Raw genomic sequence first — 18,988 nt, 5'->3', positions numbered from 1 at the left:
GCTCTTCTCTCAAAGCCTGAGCTTGTTCATCTTCGACGTCCAGTTTCAATTTGCCTGAACCACCTTTACCTGTGTTTATACATCCAATAAAACCCTTTATTGTGCTGACTTTGCTCTTTCCACCACTTGGTCATCTCCTAGTGTCATTCACATCTATAATAAAAGAATAATCCTCGTATCGGAAATGTTCCGTAATAAAATATTGTACCATATGTATTTTTTACTACAGCATATGTTCAATCAACAGGAATCTTGCAGAAGGAGAGTTTTCCTTGAAAGAACCAAAATGATTAATTATGCAGAGCTTGAAAAAACAAAAACAAAAAAAAAAATGCTGTGTAACCCCCCCCCCACACACACACACACACACACACACAACATCCCCCCCTCCCTTCCCCTATTATTGAGTTTCATTTCTGGCCCTATTTAAAGAGCGTCAGAAGTCAAAACAGAAAGCACCATCTCTACAGCAGAGGAAGAACATGCTGCTGCTCCTGATAACTGTCTGCCTTCTCAAAGGTAAGAGCTCCTCATCTATATGTACTACTTTCCTATGAATCCATCTGTTTCTTTTTTATTAGTTTTATCATATTAGATGCTAATTTAATTGAGATGCTACATTAATGTGCCGCAGTGTTTAAAATGGTCTCAGTTTAAAGGGCTTAGAATGATGTTAATGTTTTACAGACAATTCAAAAATGTCTTCTGTACTTTGTATTTTTGTAGCAGTGTATTAACTGATCATCGATTTGTAGCCTTCTCTTATTTTGTGTCTAAATATTTGCTTTAAGTCAGCAGCTAACAGCTGTTCTTCTATTTCAGGTGTAGCCTCCCAAATCATCGGAGGTGGAAACGCCACAGCTGTATACGGTGGAAATGCACATTACAGCTGCTCCCTAGCTAATCCGACAGGTGTGGAATTATTACACTATATCTTAATGTCAATTATCTAAAGCCAGAATGATTCATATATCGGATCAGTTGTAAGAGTTTTCTCACACTGAATCCTGGACTGTTTTTTTGAGGATTACTGTTTGACCTCCCGACAGGTGTTCTCCAGGTGACCTGGCAGCGCCTTTTCCACGATGAGTCCGTGGAGAACATTGCCACGTACAGCAAACGGTTTGGACAAAGGGTCAATGAGCCGTTCCGTGAAAAGGTCAACTTCACAGAGGCTTCTCTCAGCTCGACGTCCATCACCCTTAACAACGTGAAGTGGGAAGACGAGAGCTGCTACATTTGTTCATTTAACGTGTATCCCGATGGCTCCAAAAGAAAGCAGACATGTCTCACAGTAAAAGGTAAAAAAAAAAAAAAGGAAATTAATGTTATAAATATGAGGAAAAACTTACAATTATCTTTAATGCCTGTAGTTTTGGAACTTTGATTTGGAAAAAAAACATGCATCAGAAATGTTAAAGGCTGCAGTGCTCAAAAGGGACTATTTCACTTCTCCCTGAAGGAATATCTAAAGTCAACACAAGCCACACGGACCCTGTTGAACTTGAGAACAACTACCAGATGGTTAAGTTCAACTGCGAGGCCACGGGAAAACCAGCTCCGACCATCCAGTGGAACGTTACTGGTGGTCCTGGTGTCACCGACCAACAGGAAGCGCCGGTAGCTAAAGAAAGAAACAGCGACGGCACATTCACCAGCTCCGGCAGCGTCTCACTGAGGGTACCTGCCGGCTGGAAGGGACAAGTGGACTGCCTGCTGAACAGTGGGATGGAATCACAAAGGAGGGAGACAGTACCTTTCCAGAGGCATGGTCCTGAGGATGAGGGTATGTATGCGTTCAAGGAAGTTGAGTTTTCAAGAACATTCCAATACAATGAGTAAACAGGAAGTGGAATTCCAAGTTAAAATGTCATGGTTTGTCAGGGGATCTTCCATCCCGCCTTTAATTCCCAGTTACTCCTTTGTTTGAGATAAATACACAGCAGTGTGCATGTTGACTAATCACTCATTAGCTTAACTGGAAGGGCACCGTCACATGCTGATGACACCCTTTACATGAATACAGCTACGTAATAACACAGCTGAGTGGTGACTCATTGCATGCAGTTTCACTTTGAGCTTAGTTTCATGTTTGAGGAAATCCCACGTCACAGTACAGTGACTTCATTGTCAGTATCTCTCTGGCAAGGTTCGCTAACCATCAGGGAAGTGAGCTCTTAGCATGTTTAAAATGAGAATGCTATTGTGAAACCCTGCCCCCGTTCCTCTTCTGGGGAAATCTTCTATATCTCATTCCAGTACAGATAAACCATTGTGTATTTTTTTTTTCTCCCCTCTTCCTCTAGGGCAAGGACCGTCTAAGTCGGGAACTGCTGTGGTCATTATTTCAATTGTCTTCATTTTATGTGTTGCCATTGGAGTGCTCTTTAAATGCAAAAGGTCAGTCTCCTTACACTTGCATTCTAATGTAACATCCTGCATTAAATCTCAGTTTCCTGACGATTATGTTACTCAGCTGTCGTTTTGAGTAACTGAGAGATGTAGGTCATATGCTCCAAACTCATCAGACAGCTGAAATACCACCTATGTGACAAATCTCAATCTAAACTGTTATATACATTCTTATACTGGAATGTATTTACCTGTACTTTACAATGTTCTGCCTCCATTATAATGACCTCTCCTTTTTTTGTCTTTTTTTTTTTGGCAGGTTGCGAAGGAAAAGAGAGAATACATCTGAACTCATGACTGTTTAAATTCAGGCATGAAGACATGACATAAATGCATTCATTGCGCCTCACCGGTTCATTAAGCTTAAGTTAAAAGCCACCATAAAGGATGCATTATTCACATGTTGTATTTAAAAAATACAACGCAGTAGAGTAGTGTTTTGTTCCAGCATACTTGGCACTTTAAGTCTCTAGAGCTTCAGGCAAAATGCTTGTTTATGCTTTTCTGAATGTAAAAACTTAGAGAACTAGCAGTTACAGTGTAACACTCATTCTGTGTTACACTGACTGCAACATAATAGTGAATAGTGCAATAGCAAAGGTTTTCCTTCAACCCAGATGGGCAAGGGGCCAGCATTACCAGGGTAGGTGTGGCGAAAAATTAAGTTCAGGAAATGCCCTTTGTCGGCCACTGATGTCCAAGGTTAGTCTGTAGAGCCATTTAGTGGACATTGTGTTGAATGTATATGAATCTGAAAAATCCACAGAGGTCCAATGAAAATATATTTATATAACGAAAATATATTAATATAATGAAAATATATTTCAGTTTCAGTGTTCCTACCTGCAAATCTCACAGATATATACCTCAAATAAGTGAACTTTATTTGAAATCATGCATAGTAACTGTATGTTTTTGATGCGTGTTGTTTGGTGTGTTGGCAATTTTGCACTGTTGCACTTTTCTTGTGGTCAGCACTTTTTATTTTCATCAATACTCTTCTTCTTATCATTATATGTTATTTATTGCTTAAACAGACAGACACAATGCACTCATAGGAAACATTCAGGCTACAATAGACAAACATATGTATGTATTATTAACTTGTGTTTTAACTTATTTGAATTTTAATTTATTATTTGCACAATGTGAATTTCAACCGAATATTTAGGATTGTCTGTCTAATAAAATATTTATTGTGTACAATGTTACTGTTCATCTCCTGTACTGCATCTTGTTTTTGGGAGGATATGACCAGAGTATAACTAAAAGCCCCTTCGTCACCTCTTCTCAAATCTTCTAATGAAACAATACTATCATATCATATTTACTCCTCATCGAATAAACTCTAGTGTGATCGAATCTGACAGAACAGATGAGATGGAGTTTATGTGGAAGTTATTGTTAACTCTTATGTGAAGAAGCCATGGGGTCATTTACAGCTCACTCTAACATAGACTTGATAACCAAATGCAACAATGTTGCCATAAACGTCAGTACTCGTCCACATTTCTATCTACAGCTTTCCTATGACTCCATCTGTTTTTCTTTGCTTATCCCATCATATTGAATGTCAAATGTTGTGGACACAAACAGGAGCGTTTATATCAACAGTGTTCCCTGGTCACATACAAAGCGTGGAACATAGGAGCCGGGGAACATAGGGAGATCCCAGCCATTCTCCTCTTGGGACTAATCCCACAGCAACATGCTAACCAAACCAGGTTCAGAAAAAGAAATCAGGCAGCGCTAGTGCATAGCATGTATTATATAATGCACTCCATCAGCCTGTGTAATGATTCGTTTATTTTTCAGAGTAGCTGTTCTCGCAAGAGTTTGCCTTCCATTTGATATTTTATCTGACAATGAAAGTGTTTTATTATTACAAGAGGCCCTTTCTTAATCTTTCCTGGTTTTCTTGATCTGTCATTACTAACATGAGTCATCAGTTGAGGTCAAATGTGAGGAATCGGTTTCCGCTATTAATTCTGAACAAACATGAATCGTCACAGTAATCAACAGGGCTTGCCTTGCCAAGAACTTCCACACACACACACACTTGTTGTGCACACACACACACACTCACACAAATGCCAGTGCTGAGTAGGAGTGCAGGAACAGACTTGTGGACAGAAACAGCAGACATTTTCTAATAAAATGTTTTTGGGTTTTTTTTCACAGTTCCACAGTGAAGATTTTGACACGCCGAAGTATTTGATGGATGGGAGCACTTTTGGACATCGGTTAACTTCTCTTGAGCAACGTGCCATGACTAAAATCACACTGTAAAAAAAGAATGACCATAGAAACACAGTTGTACTTCTGCTTCTAAGAGGGTTTTTCTTTGACCACTTACTGGAGATGTTGTCAACACTGTACTGAGTTTATCTTAACTTAATGTTGAGAAATGGGGAAATGTCATACGAGTCAGTTGGTTTCAAATGAAATGTGGACCTGGAATATCAAATTAGTCATGCATCCATCCCATTGTTCCCTGTATATAATTAAATTCAATCCGGACATATCCACTCAGAGGCTGAGTTTGTTTATCTTCGACATCCAGTTTCAATTTGCCTGAACCACCCCGTCCTGTGCGGGGGAGAAAAAGTACATCAATACAGTTTTATTAGATGCCATACTCCCCAGATTTTACTGTGCAATTGACCCCATGTTAATACACACAATAAAACCCATTACTGTTCTGACTTTACCATCTCCACTGCTTGATTATTTCCTATAGTGTCATTCACATCCATAATACAATAATCCTAGTATCTGAAGTATTCCATAATAAAATAATGTACTGTACGTATTTTTAGTGGGTGGAGCTTGCATGTTTCTCCCTGTGTCTGCGTGACACCAACCAAATATTTAGGATTGGCGGTCTAACACATGTCTTTTATGATGATTCATGTTTGGTAGCATGAATAGCAGAAGTGGAATCAGCACAGTTAATCACAACTGATGATTACGTAATGAGGTTAAGCAAACCAGGAAACTTAAAAAAAGAAGAAGTTATTTTCTCCATTTTAACCTCTACACACTGCAGTCCGCCAGACTTGAAGGGCAGACTTTTTTATTATTATTATTGTGTCTATTTTGAATAAATTAAACTTTAAAAATACTAATAACTTTTTTTTTTTTTTTTTTTTTTTAATAAATTGAACTCTTAATAAATCAGCTTATACTTTATATTTAAATGAATTGTTTTATTGAACGAGAGAGACACCACGGGAATTTCCCCCTCTCTAAACTAACATCACTAGCCAATCAGAAGTAGGGTGGGGGTGGGTCTTGGAAAGCTTGTTTGAGATCCAGCTGCAGCTGATGCTGCTTTCATGACTACTTGGGAAAAATGAGCTCTGCGTTGTCAAACTCAGAAATTGCTGCTTCCAAAATGAAATTAAATAAAATAGCTGCTGCACATATTTTAATGTTCAGCAAACGGTGATAATATACAAAACGTTTTTTTTTTTTTTTTTTTTTATCCTCCGAGTTAACCTGCAACGTGAACGCTACAATATCGTGTGACATTTCCGAGTAGACTGTAGAATTTCCGAGTTTTTACGAAGGTATCATTTTACACAGTTGTAGTCAGCATGCCTGGTAGTGCGGTCTCATATTTCTCTGTTCTTTTGGGGATCTTCGCAAAAGGTGAGACAGAAAACTTGTGTTCTCTACTAAAAGAGAACATGTTAAAGATTTTGTTTTTGTTGTGCATATTTCATTATGCAAAAATAAACTAAATATGCACTGATTATAAAAAGTTAAACTTTATAAACAGTTTCCTTCGTGATAACGTTTTGTGTTTTTATTTAATTGAACTCCTTTTAACTCTGCTTATACTTTACATTGAAATTAAGTGTTTTCTTGAACTGGCAAACCACACGCCCAATTTGCAGTGGCAGATTTGACAGGGATTCCTCTCGAGATGGCTCAGGCTTCATCTTGAGCGGCCGTTTTCCGCTTGGTCCTAGTGCTCGACGCGTCTCTGTTTACCATTGTTTTTGGACGGTAAGAACTGCAGGGGACCAAAATGGCCTTTTGAAAAAGTGCAGGGGACATGTCTGCCCACACTCGGATAAATCATTGAGACCACAACCATTTTTTTGAATCAGGCTGTAAACATTTTTAATAATGCTGTAAAGTTGGGCTTTTTAACATGGGGGTCTATGGGGATTTACTCCCTTTTGCAACCAGCCTCAAGCGGCCAGTCCACATGGGCTTCATCACTAAGACCGGGAGGTTGCCTCTTGGTATTTACACAAAGTATCGGCATTGGATGGGTATTACCAGCCTGAATTTTGCCCAGTGTCGAATTGGAGAGGAAATCTCTATTATCAAACATCCCTACTCGATGTATTGCCATGCGCATGAGTGTTTGTGGTCCTCGTCATTGACCAAAGAGGCAACAAAAAGAGGATCCACTCTGTGCATCGGTCTCAGCAGCTGGGCGAGTTGGTACCATACTTGGAGAAATTAATAGAGTGAACCCTCCTTTCATCCTGCCCCTTTGTCTCAATATAAACAAAACAGCAAAATGGTGTGCACCTACAGAGAATGGAGTTCGCTACATTGCAAAAGAAATGCAGTTGTAAAGCCAGCATGGTGAGAAATGCCACAAACGTAGTATGTGATGTAATGCAGCGTTGAAAGTTAAAGACGATATACTTTCTATTCAATTGCAATTTTTTCTGACAGTCCTTTTTATATTTTATTGATTTTGTTTTGTTTTATATATTTAGGATAGTTAAAAATACAGTGATTTACCTAAGCAACCACACATCCACTAGTAACCAGTGGTGGGCTGGATAGAGATGACGAGAAGACAAGAGAGATATAAATGTGGGAAGACCTTAACAGTCATATTATTTCCTCCATGCAGGTCTAACAGCTGTGATCCAGACACAGCAGACTGTGATGGCAGCAGTGGGAGACAAAGCCTCTTTACACTGTCAGCTAATGGAAACTAAAGATGTCCGTCAAGTCACATGGCAGAAGATCTCACCTAGAGGAGACGCTAATGTTGCCATCTACAACAAGCGCTTCGGTGAAACAGTGAATTCTGGCTTCAAAGATAAAGTAGAGTTTGAAGATGCTGGACTTCAGAACAGCTCCATAGTCATCATTAATGTGATGGAGCAGGATGAAGGCTGCTATCTCTGTTTGTTCAACTCCTACCCTGAAGGAGCTCTGACAGGAAGAACATGTCTCCAAGTTTACGGTGAGAACCTGACTGCATTACAGTTTGATGTTGTTCCATCATAACAGGTGACTCTTGGTCCTCAGACAAACTAACAGACTGGACACGAGTGTCAGAAGCTGGTGTCTTTGTAACAACGTGTTCATTGTGATGTTTGTTCAATGTCTTTTCTTTGCAGAGCTGCATCAACCTGTTCTACATGTCAGAGGACTAAACTCTACTGGAGAGGTAGTTGTGTCCTGTTCAGCCACAGGTCGACCTGCTCCCACTGTAACACTGAGAGCTACACAAGCAGACCGCAACTTGACTGACTACGACAACGTCAGTGTGTCCAACACCAACGGTACAGTCACTGTCACCACTACAGCTGTGCTGTCAGCTCTCCATGTAAACAGCACACAGGTTGGATGTAGAGTTGGAGTGCTCTCTGGTCCTCAGATAGAGGTGTTGGAGACCATTCCTGGGCTCAAACCCACGTCTGCTGATGGTGAGAAAGACTTTGAGAGATCACACATTTATACACTGATGAATACTTTGAGATCCTGATGTCTGAGTTTCTTTTTTCAGATTCAGACGATGATGTTAATGTTCATGTGGTCTCAAGTAAGTATTTCTATTCATTCTGTTCTTTTATTGTCTTTGTAGATTCTGTCATGTAATATATGTTGCTCTTTCTCTCACAGGAGGGCATGTGTGCAAAATAGTCTTTGCAGTGTTGCTGATTGTTGCAGCAATGATTGTTGTCAAGCTTATAAGAGAAACTCATACCAGGTACATCTTTCAAACAGTCTTATCATTGTTGTTGTGTCTCCGTCAACATTTAACTGCTATAAACCTTTCCGTCGGACACACAAGGAGCCTCAGAGGGATGAGATGCCAGAAACTACTAGCAAAGACTCAAAGAAACCAAAGAAAAATAAAACAGTTTTTATTCTGTCTCTTCCAGAGTTATTTGGATCCACATTTTAGATTTTCCATCTTGCCTGGCTCATCTGATGGTTACTTCTCCTGTCAAGCAAATTGTGATTAAATTTTCTTTTCTTTCTGTTAAAGACAGACAAGAACAATAAATGGACACTTGGACCAGATGGGACGCGTTCAGCAGCAAGAAGACTCTTGGCGAGCTGACAACAAACAATGACATCCAAGACTTTGTAGTGCTGATGCTGGGACAGTCAACCTGAACAAAACGGTGGACATAAGCTGTAGTGTTCATATTGATATTTTGTGCATATGCATTGTCTTTATGATATTGTATTATATTAGAGCTTATTTCATATTTGGATGTGTTTTTACTCTGGGTGAGGATGCTGGAACAAAAGAAATGTGCCTTGTCTCAACTGAACTTTTGAAAAGTGAATGAAATAAAATGTTCCACTTACGGTATGTTGATTTGAACTATAGTGAAATTCAGTATGACTGTCGTAAAAGATTCCTTCTTGTTAATTTAACTTAGATGGTACTTTAAATAATATATGACAGTATTTAAAAAGGTCTCAAATTAAAGAGCTTAAAATTATGTTAAAAATGTGTTCTGTACTTTGTGTTTTTGTAACAGTTTATTAATTTATCATCGACTGGAAGTCTTGACTCATTTGGTATCTAAGTATTTGCTTAAAGTCACTGGCTAACATCTGTTCTTAATTTTCAGATGCAGCCTTCCAAATCAGCGGAGGCGGAAATGCCAAAGCTCTAAACCACGGATCCACTAGCATTCTGATTTCATTATTAAGCTCTTAATTATTTAACTCGTAGACCTAGTCTAAGCTACATTTTTGGCCAGGACAAATGAGTTTGGTGAAGTTTTCACGTAGCTTAGATGGCTAAAGACAATGGAGGCTCCAGTGAAAGAAAATCACACTTTTAAAAATGACATCATTTTTTTTAAATTGCCAGTCTTCTGTCAATGCAACTGTAAAGTAAAAATCCAGTGAACTCCCAGGAATTCGAAGCAGTCCCGACTCATTCCGTGTTACACTGACTGCGACGCAGTAGTAAATAGTGCAGTAGTAAAAGTTTTCCTTTGAGCAACCCAGATGGGCAGGGTGCTAGCATTAGCAGGGTGGTTTGGTGACAGAAGGTAACTGAAGTTGAGGAAATGCCCCGTGTCGGTCACTGATGTGAAAGGCTAGTCTGTAGTGCCATCTAGTGGGCGTTGTGGAGAATTTATCTGATTCCAAAACCAGAGATCAAATGAAAATATCTTTCAGTTTCAGTGTTCCTTCCTGCAAATCTCACAGATACCTCAAATAAGTGCTCTTTATTTGAAATCGTGCATAGCAACTGTATGTTTTTGCTTAAACAGGCAGACATAATGCACTCAGTGGACACAACATTGTGTATTTTGTTTCTTTTTTTTTGCCAAATACTATCAATATGCTCTGTCACGCTGCTGAAATCCATTTTAATTTACTCACAACACGCAGTACAGAGACCAATTAGGGTTTTTTGTCTTCTTTCTGTGTGATTAATCCGTTATTCAATGATATACCTGAACCATGATGGGAAGTTCTAAGATTGTTCCATTGCGCCGGGGAGACACAGGGGGAGAACTGCGTCGTAAAATGGTATGCTACGACTAGGTAATGATACTTGCTCGAATCAGCTGTTTACCTGAGACCACAAGCGAACAGTCTCACTCCATTTATGTGCGTGGTATTTATTATTAGAGTATATTTCAAGTGTTCGCTACATGCGCTACATGTCAACACCCGCAGTTGGAGGTGGTCTGATCCACACATCCGCCCGTTGACAGTTTGAATCTTGGCGGAAATGAGTAACAATGACATGCGGTGCGGTATTCTATTTATTGCATTTTTTGGCAATTTTTTGTTTTTCAAAAGGTGAGAAAGAAGTTTTTATTTCCATAATGATATGTTTAGTTTCTAAGTGATTAATAGTAGATATGTTAATATTTAAAAACGGGTTCGGTCATTATGTCTCTTCTGGAGTTGATTCGTCCGTCAACGTCATCTGGCCACCTCGGGACTAAAGACAGAGAAAAAGCACAGACTCACTTCTCAAACAGTCATATTATTTCCTCCACACAGGTCTAACAGCTGTGATCCAGACACGGCAGACTGTGATGGCAGCAGTGGGAGACAAAGCCTCTTTACACTGTCAGCTCATGGAAACTAAAGATGTCCTTCAAGTCACATGGCAGAAGATCTCATCTAGAGGAGACGCTAATGTTGCCACCTACAACAAACACTTTGGCCAACGTGTGAATCTTGGCTTCAAAGATAAAGTAGAGTTTAAAGACGCTGGACTTCAGAGCAGCTCCATAGTCATCAATAATGTGACGGAGCAGGATGAAGCCTGCTATCTCTGTTTGTTCAACTCCTACCCTGAAGGAGCTCTGACAGGAAGAACATGTCTCCAAGTTTACGGTGAGAACCTGACTGCATTACAGTTTGATGTTGTTCCATCATAACAGGTGACTCTTGGTCCTCAGACAAACTAACAGACTGGACACGAGTGTCAGAAGCTGGTGTCTTTGTAACAACGCGTTCATTGTGATATTTGTTCAATGTCTTTTCTTTTCAGAGCTGCATCAACCTGTTCTACATGTCAGAGAATCAAACTCTACTGGAGAGGTAGTTTGTGTCCTGTTCAGCCACAGGTCGACCTGCTCCCACTGTAACACTGAGAGCTACACAAGCAGACCGCAACTTGACTGACTACGACAGCATCAGTGTGTCCAACACCAACGGTACAGTCACTGTCACCACTACAGCTGTGCTGTCAGCTCTCCATGTAAACAGCACACAGGTTGGATGTAGAGTTGGAGTGCTCTCTGGTCCTCAGATAGAGGTGATGGAGACCATTCCTGGGCTCAAACCCACGTCTGCTGATGGTGAGAAACACTTTGAGAGATCACACATTTATACACTGATGAATACTTTGAGATCCTGATGTCTGAGTTTCTCTTTTCAGATTCGGACGATGATGTTAATGTTCATGTGGTCTCAAGTAAGTATTTCTATTCATTCTGTTCTTACTTTATCATCAGTCAACCCAGATCTAAAAATCCCCGGGGTGACTCACCTTTCGTGTGCTTTCGCCAGATCCAACCAGTCAAACCTGTGCTCTTTCAAAAAAAAAGGCTACTCCGTGATTGGCGCAATTTCCTTAACATGATGTAGAGATAATTTTTTGAGCTGCAGCTTCTACAATGAGTGACAAAACTTAGAATATAACAGGCAGATACATCACCGTCAGAGTGAAATAACCTGGCAAATAACCATGGCATTCCTGTTCACATTGAAGCCGAGCAAGATAAAATCCCAGGTTCACCCATTCACATCGAGCAAAAGGGGCTTTTGACTCTACTTTCTCCTTCCAGTCACACATAAAGTCTGTCACCAAATCTGCCTTTTTCCACCTCAAAAACACTCCGACCGTCACTCTCCAACACCTCTGCCTAGAGTCTTGTTCGGGGTACCCAGCAAAACCCTGGGCAGACTCTAGTATGTCCAGATCTCGACTGCCAGGGTTCTCACCCATACCAAGCCCTGACAGCATATCACCCCAAAACTTATCCACCTTCACCGGCTCACAATAAAATTCTGCATCTCTTACAAGATCCTCCTTCTTACCTACAAAGCCCTCCACTCCCTAGCCCCCCAGTATATCTCAAACCTCCTCCACCCGCACGCTTCGAAAGCCTCCTCTAATCTGGATCTGCACTCCACCCCTGGACTCATTCAGAACTGCCCTCAAAACTCATGTGTTTACCCAGGCTTTTAGCCCATAGTCAACCAGTCTTCACCTTCTCAGTTAGCTCACCCCGTGCTGTTCGTCCTGCCTGTTTTGTCCAATTGTCTAATTTGTCTTCTCTGTGCTTGTAAAGCATTGAGTGAGGCGCTATGTCAATTATATTTATCATTATCATCATTGCTGAATCTGTCATGTCAGTATTTGTTGCTCTTTCTCTCGTAGGAAGACATTTATACAGCTTAGTCCCTGTATTGCTGCTGATCATCAGTGTTGCTGCAGTGATCGTTGTCAGGTTCAGAAGAGAAACTCACACCAGGTACGTCTTTCAAACAGTATCATCATTGCTGTTGTGTCTCAGTCAGCTGTTTAACCTTTAACTGTTATAAACCAGTTTGACACACAAGGAGCCTCAGAGGGATGAGATGCCAGGAAACACTCTGAAGTATGTCACTTTTCATTCTATCAAGATATCTTCACTCTTTTCACATTTTATATGTTGTAGTCTTTTCTGGGTAGTTTGGCGCTTACTGTCTGCTTCCATTTGAAGGGCTGAATCATCTTTGCTGACACATGAGAACATGGAGCTTAGAAAACGGACACCTCCTGAGGGACGTCAACCAAACAGCAACTCAAATTCACCTTCAGCACCAGCAAGGTTTGTTTTGGATTAGTGTTGACCCTTAGATGGACGAGTGGACAACTGGTCTCCGGCTGGTGAATCTGGGAATGAAGCCACTGTTACACTCAGTCAGTTTGTTCCGTCAATGTCTATTCTACGGATCATTCGGATCAGGACGACTGCTGAAGGACAATGGAAGGGACCGAGAGGTAGGAATCACAAACAAGGCAGCTCAAACGATTATTTTTTTTGTACATGTCATGTTTATACTTGTGTGTTAATATTGTTTTGGGTTTGGTTTTGGTTGAAGACTTCTTTTGTTTCTTCATTTATCTTCAGCTTCCTCAACATCTTTTTCTTGGTTTCATTTTTGAATCTGTCAGCTCGGCTTTAATTCCAGTCTTAGTTGCCTCTTTATGTTTTGGCCATGTTATTTTACTTTTTATACTTCGCTCCTTCTTCTGTTTGTCCTGCAACGCTAACAAAAGTAACCCATGAGGAGGGGGCGTAGGTTTTGCGTTACTACTTGAACTCAACGGGGCAACAGTTTACATTTTTAACTAAGAATCTCTCCGTACATGTGAGGCCTTAACGTTTTCACATTGTCCGTCCCTAGCTTTCTGTATTTCTGGAACGACTCGTAGGTACTTCTTCGTATGTGGCTTGAACTTCAAACCTTGGACTCACGGATGGAGTGATTAAATATGTTTTACTAAAGTCGCAGACCTCACAAAACAAAATTCTAAACATCTGTTTCATTCATATGTACTACAACACATCTATCTGCTGTACTGCATCTTGTTTGTGGGAGGATATGACGAGGGTTACCCATCACTAAAAGCCCCTTCGTCACCTCTTCTCAAACCTTCTAATGAAACAATACACGCTGCTATCACGTTTTCTCCTCATCAAATAAACTCTAATGTGATCGAATGAAAAACTCTAAAAGTGTGAATAATGAGCCAGATAAATATCCAAGGTTCCTATTGAGGACACAGGATTGAAGTGTACTTCCTGTTGAGCTTGAACAGGTGCAACATGAGTGACGCTAGTTCATGATGAGGGTGTTTCTTACTTTTAAACCTGGAAACAAAGAAGTGTTAAATAATGAGATTTGTGTTGGGAGACTTAGGATGTCTGAGTGAGACAAAGTGTGCCGTGTGTCTACACTGAAAAACAAAATTGTTATGATTGCTTTTTTGAGCTATACGTTTTTTAAGGCTTGATTTTTTTCATTATGTGTCGGTTTTATTTTGTGCAACTGAAGTATCACCCGTGTCTTGTTTCCCAGTTAGTTCTGCAGGTGTGTATACACAGCCCTGTCTCTCACTTTGTCTTAGACTGGTTTTTGTTGGCATTCGGTAATAAACACCACAGATGCTATTGCAGAACGACATATTGACGCACTGCTCGTATAAAATAACAGAATAAAAACTCAGGTTGTGTGATGGTGACAAATTTCAAGTAAATATGAAGATGTTTGTCACTTTTTTTTTTTTTTTTTTTTTTTACTGTTACTATTTTTGTTTTTACTTGGAATTTTACAACAAAATAGCAATAAATTATTTTAAGTAAAGCAATAAAAATTGAAGTATTGATATCTTGTTTGTAGGTGTCTTCAACCTAAATTTAAGTTTTTAAAAGAACAACTGTATTACAGAATATATAATGCACCGATCAAACGTGTGTATTTAAACAGAATGAATTCTCCGCTCTGATTTGTTGTTTTCAGTTTTATTTTTTGTCTTATTTATTTGACTCATTTGTCTTATTTTTGTTGTTTTTATCGCTTTTTTTGTATCATGCTTGTTTTCTGCTGTGTTTTTTAAATGTTGCATGACCCCGTATAAGCACCCTACGGGTCGCTGTGCTATATAAATAAAATATGTTTACTTACAATGTGTTGCTGCTGAAATGGTAATTATACATCATGGCCACAAGGAGGGGCTGTTTGGTTATAAAATAATAAAATGAAAGTAGCGAGGGTTGTTCCATTGCAGTGTAAACAGGGGAATGTTAAGAAACACATGTGTAATAACACACATTTTACAGCAAAATCTGAACTCTTTGGTTCATCTGCTGCCTTCTGACCATGTCAATAAACCCGTTACTTTACTTATATATTTATTATTTATTAAAGGGATGATTTTTTTTTACATTATTGTCTTCCTCTCTGACACCCACGGAGTTCAGCGTTCTGTTCAACACATTTTAGACCGCCAGATTAGTGTCGTTTTGGCGCACATGTATTCAAAATGTCAGACAGAGCGGTCTTATATTTCTGGATTCAGTTAGAGGTCTTTTCAATAGGTGAGATACAAAACTTGCATTCATTACTAAAACACTGCATTTTATTTATTTATTTTTTATTGCGTCTCCTTCGAATAAGTTAACTATAGATAGTAATAACCTACAGAAGAGGAAGTCAGAAGAATGTGGCTGAAGAACTTGAATTTGAAGACATAACAATAATAATGATAATTATTATGATAACTACTATTATTATTATTATATCATCATCATCGCCATGACAATCAATATTTTTACCTTCCACATTATTGTAGCTGCGTGGCTGTAAGATTTCCCTGCTGCTGCAACACATGAGCAGCCTTAAACTAAAACTCAGGCCCTGTGATCTGGGACTTTAAGGCTCTATGTCTGTTGTCAGCAGTGATGGGAATAACGGCGTTACTTTTTTTTTTTTTTTTTAGTTTTTTAGTTTTTAGGGGTAGTCTAATTGCTGTTTCCATCTTTATAACGCCGTTTCCGTTACTGAAAATTAAATGGGGCGCGTTACTTGGTTCTCAGCCACGGGAGCCTCGCAGCTGTTTTTTTCTTTTTCTTTTCTTTCTTTCTATTTGTTTGCGAGGAGAGGAGGGAGGGGCGAAACAACCGCAGAGGTGATGATGATTGGCTAAGATGCAGTAGACTTTCACGATAAGCCAATCACAGGCAGTGTTCAGGTTATACACAAAGACACTCACAAAACTACTGGAGGTAAGCGGCAGCAATGCTGAATGTGGAGGAAATGTTGTGAGCCGTCACTGGTTGGACCGGGTGGACCCGGGTTCTTCTCTCTGACCCATATCTGCCTGTTACATTCTGACTAGAGGCCTGACAGACTGTATCACTGTAGAAGCTTCAGCTCAAAAACAAGTTTTGATCTTCTCCCATAAAGACTGATCTCTGAAGGGCAGAGATTGTTGTTCCTTTTTTTTCAATCAAACAAATCAAATGTGTTGTTACACGATCGTTAATGGAAGCGCATAAACACATAATTAAACTTAAAGAAGGGTAACGCAATAGTTACTTTTCCTGGTAACTAGTTACTTTTATAGTGGAGTAATTCAATTACTAACTCAGTTATTTTTGGGGGAAAGTAACTAGTAACTATAAATAATTACTATTTAAAAGTAACGTGCCCAACACTGGCTTTCAGATACATGAGGTCGTGTCCCACTTCCTTTAACAAAACGCGACCGACTTTGTTGCTGGAGGTATTGATACGCCTCAGAGCTTTTAAGATTGTTCATAGCTTCGCCGTCTGTGTCAGCGGAGTCCATAAAGTAGCAAATATACTTGTGTAAGTGTGAGAGGACCTTAACAGTAATATTATTTCCTCCATGCAGGTCTAACAGCTGTGATCCAGACACAGCAGACTGTGATGGCAGCACTGGGAGACAAAGTCTCTTTACACTGTCAGCTCATGGAAACTAAAGATGTCCTTCAAGTCACGTGGCAGAAGATCTCACCTAGAGGAGACGCTAATGTTGCCACCTACAACAAACACTATGGCGAACGTGTGAATCCTAGCTTCAAAGATAAATTAGAGTTTGAAGATGCTGGACTTCAGAGCAGCTCCATAGTCATCAATAATGTGACGGAGCAGGATGAAGCCTGCTATCTCTGTTTGTTCAACTCCTACCCTGAAGGAGCTCTGAGAGGAAGAACATGTCTCCAAGTTTATGGTGAGAACCTGACTGCATTACAGTTTGATGTTGTTCCATCATAACAGGTGACTCTTGGTCCTCAGACAAACTAACAGACTGGACACGAGTGTCAGAAGCTGGTGTCTTTGTAACAACGTGTTCATTGTGATATTTGTTCAATGTCTTTTGTTTGCAGAGCTGCATCAACCTGTTGTACATGTCAGAGAATCAAACTCTACTGGAGAGGTAGTTGTGTCCTGTTCAGCCACAGGTCGACCTGCTCCCACTGTAACACTGAGAGCTACACAAGCAGACCGCAACTTGACTGACTACGACAGCGTCAGTGTGTCCAACACCAACGGTACAGTCACTGTCACCACTACAGCTGTGCTGTCAGCTCTCCATGTAAACAGCACACAGGTTGGATGTAGAGTTGGAGTGCTCTCTGGTCCTCAGATAGAGGTGTTGGAGACCATTCCTGGGCTCAAACCCACGTCTGCTGATGGTGAGAAACACTTCACACGGAGAGATCACACATTTATACACTGATGAATACTTTGAGATCCTGATGTCTGAGTTTCTCTTTTCAGATTCGGACGATGAAGTTAATGTTCATGTGGTCTCAAGTAAGTATTTCTATTCATTCTGTTCTTACCTTATCATCAGTCGACCAAGATCTAAAAATCCCCGGGGTGACTCACCTTTCGTGTGCTTTCGCCAGATCCAACCAGTCAAACCTGTGCTCTTTCAAAAAAAAAAAAAGGCTACTCCATGATTGGCGCAATTTCCTTAACATGACGTAGGGATAATTTTTTGAGCTGCAGCTTCTACAATGAGTGACAAAACTTAGAATATAACAGGCAGATATATCAACGTCAGAGCGAAATAACCCGGCAAATAACCATGGCATTCCTGTTCACATTGAAGCCGAGCAAGATAAAATCCCAGGTTCACCCATTCACATCGAGCAAAAGGGGCTTTTGACTCTACTTTCTCCTTCCAGTCACACATAAAGTCTGTCACCAAATCTGCCTTTTTCCACCTCAAAAACACTCCGGCCGTCACTCTCCAACACCTCTGCCTAGAGTCTTGTTCGGGGTACCCAGCAAAACCCTGGGCAGACTCTAGTATGTCCAGATCTCGACTGCCAGGGTTCTCACCCATACCAAGCCCTGACAGCATATCACCCCAAAACTTATCCACCTTCACCGGCTCACAATAAAATTCTGCATCTCTTACAAGATCCTCCTTCTTACCTACAAAGCCCTCCACTCCCTAGCCCCCCAGTATATCTCAAACCTCCTCCACCCGCACGCTTCGACAGCCTCCTCTAATCTGGATCTGCACTCCAGCCCTGGACTCATTCAGAACTGCCCTCAAAACTCATATGTTTACCCAGGCTTTTAGCCCATAGTCAACCAGTCTTCACCTTCTCAGTTAGCTCAACCCGTGCTGTTCGTCCTGCCTGTTTTGTCCAATTGTCTAATTTGTCTTCTCTGTGCTTGTAAAGCATTGAGTGAGGCTCTATGTCAATTATATTTATCGTTATCATCATTGCTGAATCTGTCATTTCAGTATTTGTTGCTCTTTCTCTCATAGGAAGACATTTATACAGCTTAGTCCCTGTATTGCTGCTGATCATCAGTGTTGCTGCAGTGATCGTTGTCAGGTTCAGAAGAGAAACTCATACCAGGTACGTCTTTCAAACAGTATCATCATTGCTGTTGTGTCTCAGTCAGCTGTTTAACCTTTAACTGTTATAAACCAGTTTGACACACAAGGAGCCTCAGAGGGATGAGATGCCAGGAAACACTCTGAAGTAAGTCACTTTTCATTCTGTCAAGATATAATCTTCACTCTTTTCACATTTTATATGTTGTAGTCTTTTCTGGGTAGTTTGGCGCTTACTGTCTGCTTCAATTTGAAGGGCTGAATCATCTTTGCTGACACATGAGAACATGGAGCTTAGAAAACGGACACCTCCTGAGAGACGTCAACCAAACAGCAACTCAAATTCACCTTCAGCACCAGCAAGGTGCGTTTTGGATTAGTGTTGACCCTCAGATGGACAAGTGGACAACTGGTCTCCGGCTGGTGAATCTGGGA

General features: G+C 40.3%; 3 protein-coding genes across 8 annotated transcripts; all 3 read left to right on the top strand.

Annotated features, from left to right (window-relative positions):
* The first annotated feature begins 436 nt into the window (after nucleotides 1–436).
* LOC125000564 (OX-2 membrane glycoprotein-like) lies at nucleotides 437–3,623 on the top strand. The gene is made up of 6 exons (XM_047576080.1): nucleotides 437–519; nucleotides 823–912; nucleotides 1,050–1,301; nucleotides 1,463–1,786; nucleotides 2,307–2,400; nucleotides 2,672–3,623. Exons 1-6 carry the CDS (start codon nucleotides 483–485, stop codon nucleotides 2,715–2,717), a joined length of 843 nt encoding a protein of 280 aa, XP_047432036.1. The 5' UTR covers nucleotides 437–482; the 3' UTR covers nucleotides 2,718–3,623.
* Nucleotides 3,624–5,996: 2,373 nt separating this feature from the next.
* On the top strand, nucleotides 5,997–14,186 carry LOC125000553 (OX-2 membrane glycoprotein-like). 4 transcript variants are annotated; one of them, XM_047576059.1, is made up of 7 exons: nucleotides 5,997–6,066; nucleotides 7,298–7,636; nucleotides 7,794–8,102; nucleotides 11,552–11,587; nucleotides 12,557–12,650; nucleotides 12,726–12,776; nucleotides 12,882–14,186. In XM_047576059.1, exons 1-7 carry the CDS (start codon nucleotides 6,012–6,014, stop codon nucleotides 13,003–13,005), a joined length of 1,008 nt encoding a protein of 335 aa, XP_047432015.1. In that variant the 5' UTR covers nucleotides 5,997–6,011; the 3' UTR covers nucleotides 13,006–14,186. The 4 variants fall into 4 exon arrangements, with proteins under 4 accessions (XP_047432015.1, XP_047432014.1, XP_047432017.1 ...); XM_047576058.1 differs by lacking the exon at nucleotides 11,552–11,587 and adding an exon at nucleotides 8,183–8,218; XM_047576061.1 differs by lacking the exons at nucleotides 11,552–11,587; nucleotides 12,557–12,650; nucleotides 12,726–12,776; nucleotides 12,882–14,186 and adding exons at nucleotides 8,183–8,218; nucleotides 8,299–8,386; nucleotides 8,673–9,786.
* On the top strand, nucleotides 13,036–18,950 carry LOC125000552 (OX-2 membrane glycoprotein-like). Of its 3 annotated transcripts, none has more exons than XM_047576055.1 (7): nucleotides 13,036–13,162; nucleotides 16,583–16,921; nucleotides 17,079–17,387; nucleotides 17,473–17,508; nucleotides 18,482–18,569; nucleotides 18,648–18,701; nucleotides 18,810–18,950. In XM_047576055.1, the coding sequence occupies exons 1-7, from the start codon at nucleotides 13,099–13,101 to the stop codon at nucleotides 18,931–18,933; spliced, it is 1,014 nt and encodes a 337-aa protein (XP_047432011.1). In that variant the 5' UTR covers nucleotides 13,036–13,098; the 3' UTR covers nucleotides 18,934–18,950. The 3 variants fall into 3 exon arrangements, with proteins under 3 accessions (XP_047432011.1, XP_047432010.1, XP_047432012.1); XM_047576054.1 differs by having other exon boundaries at nucleotides 18,482–18,575; nucleotides 18,651–18,701; XM_047576056.1 differs by lacking the exon at nucleotides 13,036–13,162 and adding an exon at nucleotides 15,195–15,263 and having other exon boundaries at nucleotides 18,482–18,575; nucleotides 18,651–18,701.
* The last annotated feature ends 38 nt before the right edge of the window (nucleotides 18,951–18,988 follow it).

The sequence above is a fragment of the Mugil cephalus genome, chromosome 23, assembly GCF_022458985.1.
Source record: "Mugil cephalus isolate CIBA_MC_2020 chromosome 23, CIBA_Mcephalus_1.1, whole genome shotgun sequence".
NCBI lineage: Eukaryota > Metazoa > Chordata > Actinopteri > Mugiliformes > Mugilidae > Mugil > Mugil cephalus.
Note: the sequence above shows the minus strand (reverse complement) of the source record. Positions and strands in the feature narration are given on the sequence as shown.